The 7,507-nt window shown below is 46.3% G+C and overlaps 1 protein-coding gene across 2 annotated transcripts; it reads left to right on the top strand.

The window, feature by feature from the left end:
• The first annotated feature begins 654 nt into the window (after positions 1-654).
• Positions 655-6,025, top strand: Ppp1r3c (protein phosphatase 1 regulatory subunit 3C). 2 transcript variants are annotated; one of them, XM_050157583.1, is made up of 2 exons: positions 655-1,233; positions 3,400-6,025. In XM_050157583.1, exons 1-2 carry the CDS (start codon positions 1,220-1,222, stop codon positions 4,337-4,339), a joined length of 954 nt encoding a protein of 317 aa, XP_050013540.1. In that variant the 5' UTR covers positions 655-1,219; the 3' UTR covers positions 4,340-6,025. The 2 variants fall into 2 exon arrangements, with proteins under 2 accessions (XP_050013540.1, XP_050013548.1); XM_050157591.1 differs by lacking the exon at positions 655-1,233 and adding an exon at positions 1,240-1,435.
• The last annotated feature ends 1,482 nt before the right edge of the window (positions 6,026-7,507 follow it).

Below are 7,507 nucleotides of genomic sequence, written 5' to 3'. Positions count from 1 at the left end.
AAACTGACCTCTGGTCCTCCGAAAGAGCAGCAAAGCGTTCTACCGGCGGAGGGGTCTCCAGACCAGCAGTACCCGTGTTTGGTTCACTCCAGCTCCATTTTATCAAGGAGGGATTTATAGAAGTGTTTGGAGGGAGGAAAGAGAAGGGAGAAAATGATGTAATTTTATTAAAATCTCAGAAAAACAAAAGAAAACCATTTGTACTTGACTAACAAATTTAATTTTATAGTTTTTAATTGTACAACCGATTTGGTCCCTCAAGCTCCAAAATAAAATAAGGAAACCTCAGGGAACGCAGCTGGCTTGGGAGGGTCTTACCATGTAGTGTGACTTTTACCTCACTGCCTAAGGGTGTCAGAACCTCGGCCAGGGATTGGGCTGCCTGCTGCATCCGGTGACAAAGAGCAAGGACAGTAGTAACTTCATGTTGCCTATAGTTTTCTCTTCCAAGGAGAAAACTGAATAGATTAGCATACGAAGTGGTGTCTGCTTGATTATTCAGGGGTAGAGGCTGTCCAGGCTGGCCCCCTGCCGCCTCCACCTTCAGAAGGAAGAGATCACAGAACCGCCTCCTTTCATGGGCTCACAAGTTTTCTTAACATTTGTTAGGAGAAAATGGTAAGTCCAGACATCCCTTGCCTACTCTGAGTGGCTGCATGGCGTTATTTGTGGAGAAAGGAAATCTAGCCAACTTGTTTTTGTGTGGGCCAAGGACGCACAAATCAAGGAGCACAAGGATTTCAAATAGCACAGAAACCGGGTGGAGACACAACTTTCTGAGCTCAGATTCAACTCTGCACAGACCCACGCATAACACATAAGACCCCGTCAGGCTTGCACATGCAGGGAGAGGTCAGCTGAGTGTCTGCGGCCGTGCGCTACGTGCTGCACGCGGGGTTCCGGGAACGCGGCTGAGTCCCGCTGGCCCAGGGCTCCCCAACACCGGGCCCGCCTTCCAGCACACTCCGGGCACATCCAGCCCCGCGGTGGTCACGTTCTGGGGACAAGGGCAGGAGCCCCACAGCTACGCGCTGGTTGGCCCCGTCTTCCGGCCGCTGATTGGTCAGAGGGAGCAGCTCACGTGGTCGGGCTCTGATAAACTGCCTCCCGGGCCCGGGCGGTCAGTCGGCGGGCTGGACCGCGGCGCTGCATCCGCTAAGTGCTGGGTGCGAAGTTGCGCTGGGTGGGGCTGTCGTGGTCGCCGCTGCCTCTCGGTCCAATGAGCTGCACCAGGTAGGTTCGGTGCAACTCTGTGCAGGGAAACCTGCAGCTGCGGGGACGTTGGGGGTTTCTGTGTTTTGCTTTTTCTGCAGATGGGGACCGCCAAATTGATGGCTGAATTGAAACTCCCTGGAGGCCCCAAGAGGTGGAATGGAGTTGTATTTCTTTGCGCTTGTTTTGGAAGTCAGCATCCCAAAGCAGAAACTGCCTAAGTGTGAGTCAGCTATAGCTGAGATTCCCTTGCTGAGGTGACTCTGTTGCCTTTGAGCTCAAAGACCCAAGCACTTGGGGGTAGCTTCGTTTGCACCCTGGCACTGCTGGGGAGGTAGTTTAGGCTGTGGCAAAAGTTACAGGACGATTTTACATTCATTCGTTCCTCCCACTTGCCTTAACCTGGTATGTCATAGAAAACTCAGCCTCAGAGTTTGAGCAAGCTATCATTTTAACTCCTGGCCGGGACTTAGAATTTCAGTAGCCCAATTCTAAAATTTTCTATAAATGCAGAAGTAAACAACAGCTCAACAAAACAAAAACGAGTAACAGCTCATTCGACCAAGTAACAAGAACACCCCATAACATTTAGTTGCGTCTCTAGTAGTGACTTAGTCAAAGAATTCTTCTACCCAAATTCCTGCCTGTTAAGGGTTGTTAGACAAATACAGTTTGAGCTTTTGTTCGCTGGGAGTAATCTTGTCAGAAAAACCCCTAGAGCTATTAAAGTGAGTTCTGTGTACATTCTTTACCGTACGCTTTGTGATGATAACCATTTGCCAGAGCACTGTGCTTAGCATGGCTGTGAAGCTAGACTACAAGTATAGTACATATATATTCGATCAAAATATGTTATATACACGCACAAACTGTTAAAGAATAAATAATTAAAAATTAAAGCCAGAGGGGAAAATGGCACCAACTACATTTCATGTGTTCTTAACTGTAAGGCTGAGATTGGAAAATCTTAATTCCATAAGGGTCACAACATAGTGTGAAGGCAAGGGAAAGGCCAGAAGAAAATATTGATGAATGAGTCTTGGTTTTATGTTAGCTATTGTGGTTTCTACTTGTAAATACTACTTTCTCAAACAGTAGTAACACCAAAGAAGCACAAAACTAGTAGATTGTAATTCTGTCATGCAAAGACAATGAACATTTTAATGTTTTTCTCTGTCAAGTTTTTCAGTATTTATAAATTCATATACCTATTATGTGTTTTAAAATGGTTCAATTCTCAGGCTATCAGTTCTTAAAAATGTATTTTGTTTCGTATATATAATGTGTACAGCAGGTTATAGGACAGAGATATAGTAAAGAAATTATTGGACAGGATGAGGATGTCTGTTATCTTGACAGCCAGCTTTTCCATTTTCACATGGATTTGTCATGGATATCTTTCTATACAAAATATAGGTAATTAAAGTTTTTTTCCCCTTAGTACATGAGATGTTAGCTGGTGTTGCAATTGGTCATTTGTGAAAAATTTGTGCAAACTTAATAAAATCCAAAAGTCATTCTGACTTCACCTAAGAACTACACAACATTTTAAAGATTGCTTCATTTATCTCTTTTCAAGTGGATTACTTCTCCAAAGAAGTAAAACCAATTTAAAAGCCAAAATAAGAAATAGCAGCCAGAAAGAGCAAGAGGGTCGGTCTGTCTGGACTATGATTATGGAAGAACCTGTCTGGTCAATAGACTCTCCAGGGAAGCTCTAGTACAGATTTGCCTTGTTGGCGCCATGCCATGAAACGCTATAGTGGTTCTAAGTCCCAGGAATCCGATTTTTTTTTTCCCTTAGAGGAAAGAAACTCCTTAGGTCATGTTGACCTGGCAGGTTTAAGAACCACTGACCTAGAACAGATTAAATAATCCTCAGAGCTGTGTCAGACATCAGCAGACCCAACCTCTGATTTTTCAGATGGGGGAGTGAACCCACTCTGCGTGTTTCAGGAGGTTCACACACGTCCAGGAGCCTGCCAAGCACAGAGCTGGACTACACACACATATGTTCACTGCACACATTGCTCACTGTACACACATGCTCGCCCAAGTGTTCTGTCTCCATTTGTCAGCCCCTCCCTGATTCCTGCTGTAACTAGTAACTAGTGCACATACATGTAGGACCAGCGCAAGACTGCTCCAGCTCTTGCTGATCACACCCCTCTTCCTTTTCCATTCCAGAATGATCCATGTGCTGGATCCACGTCCTCTGACAAGTCCAGTCATGCCGATGGACATGGCCATGAGGATTTGCTTGGCTCATTCACCACCCCTGAAGAGTTTCCTGGGTCCTTACAGTGACTTTCAGCGAAGAAGTTTTGTGAATAAATTGAAGCCTTTGAAACCATGTCTCAACGTCAAGCAGGAAGCCAAATCACCGAAAGAATGGAAGCCCCCGCATGACCAAGCCAAGAAGCGGGTCGTGTTTGCCGACTCCAAGGGGTTGTCACTCACTGCTATCCACGTCTTCTCTGACCTCCCAGAAGAACCTGCGTGGGACCTGCAGTTCGACCTCCTGGACCTTAACGATATCTCCTCCAGCTTAAAGCTTCACGAGGAGAAAAACCTGGTTTTCGATTTCCCCCAGCCTTCATCTGATTACTTAAGTTTCCGGGACCGCTTTCAGAAGAACTTTGTCTGCCTAGAGAACTGCTCTTTGCAGGAGCGGACAGTGACTGGGACAGTCAAAGTGAAAAATGTGAGCTTTGAGAAGAAGGTTCGGGTCCGGATCACCTTTGACACCTGGAAAACCTACACGGATGTGGACTGTGTCTATATGAAGAACGTTTACGGCAGCTCCGACAGCGACACCTTCTCCTTTGCCATCGACTTACCCCGTGTCATTCCAACTGAGGAGAAAATCGAGTTTTGCATTTCCTACCACGCTAATGGGAGGGTCTTCTGGGACAACAACGAGGGTCAGAATTATAAAATCGTCCATGTACAATGGAAACCTGATGGGGTGCAGACACAGATGGCACCCCGAGACTGTGCATTCCAACAGGTGCTGCCTAAGGCGGAGGTAGAACCCACAGTCTTCGGCAGTCCGAGGCTTGCTAGTGGCCTCTTCCCAGAGTGGCAGAGCTGGGGAGGGATGGCCAACTTGGCCTCCTATCGATGAGCTAGACAGCCCACGGGCTGGCTTTGTCTGATTACAATCCTCAAGCGATTCTAGGTCTGTATTGCTCATTATTAGGAAGTCTTAGTCACTTTCCATGAGTAGGTGTAGGTATGAGCTCTGGGGGCCTGGCTATAGATAATACAGCCTCTTGAGAATTTAGTGTTGGGGTTTGTGCGGGTGATGCCATTCCGTCTTGTTTTGGAGGATCCAGTAACAGCCTGGGAACTAGTTTTATCAAAGTAACACCTGTTTCTTTGGGGGGTGCGTTTTTCCACCTCCTTCCCAGTTCACCAGCTTTCACTTTGGACAAGGGAGGTTTAAGGACAGTTGATGGTGACAGGATGCTGTGCAGAGGGTGTGAGGGATGTGAAGTGTAGACGCTAAGAGTCCGAGGCTCAAGTCAGACGAGGAGCAGGGGAACCGATATTTAACCGTTGGTGGGAAAACATAAAGTTACCTTATGTTTCAAAGTGGGTTTTATAGGTTTCTCCTGAGGAAACAACTCAGCGAGAGGAAAGAGAGCCATTCTGTCTTCTTGCATAGAAAATAAAGGGTGTTGGATGTATTGGGGGAAGACGAACTGTCGCCCTGAAGAGTCAAGATCTTGAGGGCTAGAGATGTTGCTTAGTTGGTAGGGTGCTTGCCTCGCATGCATGAAGCCCTGGGTTCTAGGCCCAGCATCATAAAACTGGGGATGGCAACATATGTCTCTATTCCCATATGTTAGGGCGAAGGCAGAAGAATCAGAAATTCAAGGTCATCCTTGGCACACAAAAAGTTGGAGGCCAGCCTGGGCTACACATGACCCTGTCTCAAAGGAAACGGTGGCAACAAAGAGATCTTAAGTGAACCCTTTCCATTTAAACATGGTTTTCAGTAGTGTTTAAGCAAATCCAGCTTTGTAGTCTTAACTTGATCAGTGTCTTTGTGACCAAGGCATCATTCTCGGGTTCTTGGTACAGAATGCTGCAGGACATCAGGCATGCTGTCACCAATGGCTAGCAGTATGTAGAGACTCCACGTCATGTCAGAGACAGCTCTTTCAGTGCCTTGATTAAACCAGAACACTGTAGCTGATTAAACCGGTTACCTGAATGGCCGTCTAATAACTCATGAATTTTTTTTGGCCTCATTTGAAGGTCCATTCATTCACTGGTGTTCTCCTAAGATACGGGCATATTTTCAGGAGTGCCGTCGGTGCACACAGCTCACGTCCTTCATATTGAAGGTGACTCATCTTTCTGCCACACTTTTTGATGTGATGTTTGAAGTGCGGACTGACACTACCGTCTCAGTGCAAGAATCCAGTCTCTCGCGGTCGGAGGAGCCGTCTGTCTCAAGCCCACTTTTGTCTTACTGTTGTAGCTTCAAGTCAAATGCTTTTTACAAAGTAGATACGAATGCTTTTGAATGTGAATTATTCTGTGTGTACGTAAATCCATTTTGTGAGCTCTTGAGGGCCGGTGTCCTGGGTGTTTGCTGCTATTGTGCATGCCCTTTGAGGGGCATTAAGAGAGTGTGGTGAATTGTCGCATGTGGGATCTGCCATGGGAAAACACTATTGCAATAACTCCACGCCAACAGCATTGGAGGTTTGGCGAGCACCCATAAGTTCTGTAAACACCTACATTGTCCCTTATGAGCCACTCACTTTAAGAATAAATGTGCTTGGTAGAAGACCTGGAATGGAATGCTTTCTTACCCCAAACTAGAGCCAGTCAAAGCGGATGCTGGACTGGGAAAGGGATCCACCTGCAGACAATCACACGCTGCAGTCTCATTAGTGACCATAGGTTCTATCTCCTGACAGCTGGGGCTTGGGTCCAGCAGTAGCTGAGCTGCTGAAACTGTCCCCATCTGTGCTTATGTCTTCCCTCCCGTGCTCTCTGATGTGAGGCGTAGAGCGGATGTCACCTGTCACTTTTACAGCGGGGAGGGGATGATGGAGGAAGCGTTGGACTAGCTCTTACATTTTGAGCTCATCCCTTCCTGAGGGGCAGAGCCTGGAACTGCAGAGAGGACCCAGGGAAGGGCTCATGGGAGAAGCACAGCTCTTTAGGGCGAGTCAATAGATTCATGGACCTAAGCTGCTTTTCCAATTTGAAAAACCAAAAATAAAAATAGCTGAATATATTTTACTTAAAATCTTTCTTATTGAAAAAATTTCATACAATATATTTTGATTATGTTTTCCCCTCCCCAAATTCCTCCCAGCTCCTCTCTATCTCCCTATCTATTCAACTTTGTTTTATCTTTTTAAAACAAACAACAGAAACACCCTTCCCACACAAAATGGAAATCAAAATAAATAAGCCAAAGACCAATAAGACACACACACACACACACACACACACACACACCACACACACACACACACACAATTCCCAAGCAAAGCAAAATGAGACCAAAAGTCTACAAAAACGTTTGTTTTATGTTGGCCTAGGAATGGGGCTTCCCCTGAAGTATGGTTAGTAACCCAGAGACATTTCATAGAGAGAACCGAGTTCTCCTGGGGCAGTGGGATTGGCGGCAGAGAGCTTCTTGGTTAGGGGTGGCAGCCCATGTCTGCTTCCTCTCTCAGTGCTGGGACCTATCTGGCTTGAACCCGTACAGTCCTTGTGTGTGCCACCACAGTTAGCTCACACATGTACCAGCCCTGCCGCGTCTGGAAGACTTGTTGCCTTGTGTCCTCCATCCCCTCTGGCTCTCACAATCTTTCTGCCTCCTCTTCTGCAGAGTTCCCTGAGCCCTGAGGGAAGGGCTTTGATGAAGACATCTCAGTTAGGATGGAGGGCTCCAAAGTCCCCCACTCTCACGATCAATCGACAGATTGATCTGTCTCTGTTTAGACAGTATCTTAGTCGACAAGGTCATCAATGTCTAGCCTACTTGAGATGCTGAATTAAAAAGAATAAACTTTTATAGCATAGCATCATCTGCCAATTTGGGGGGGGGGACTATAAACTATAAGTCTGACCACAGATATATTTTCTTTGGTACACAGATTTTTTTTTTTTGTTTTGCTGTTTTTGACAGGGACTGACTTTATAGTCCTGGATGGCCTGAAATTCTCTACGTAGACCAAACTCGACCCAAACTTGAAGCATTCTGCCTGCTTCTGCTTCCCAAGTGCTGGAGTTACAAGTCTTTGACAGCCCAGCTGACATG

Source organism: Alexandromys fortis, unplaced genomic scaffold, assembly GCF_014885135.2.
Source record: "Alexandromys fortis isolate MF-2015 unplaced genomic scaffold, M_Fortis_MF-2015_v1.1 scaffold_10, whole genome shotgun sequence".
NCBI classification, from domain to species: Eukaryota; Metazoa; Chordata; class Mammalia; order Rodentia; family Cricetidae; genus Alexandromys; species Alexandromys fortis.
Note: the sequence above shows the minus strand (reverse complement) of the source record. Positions and strands in the feature narration are given on the sequence as shown.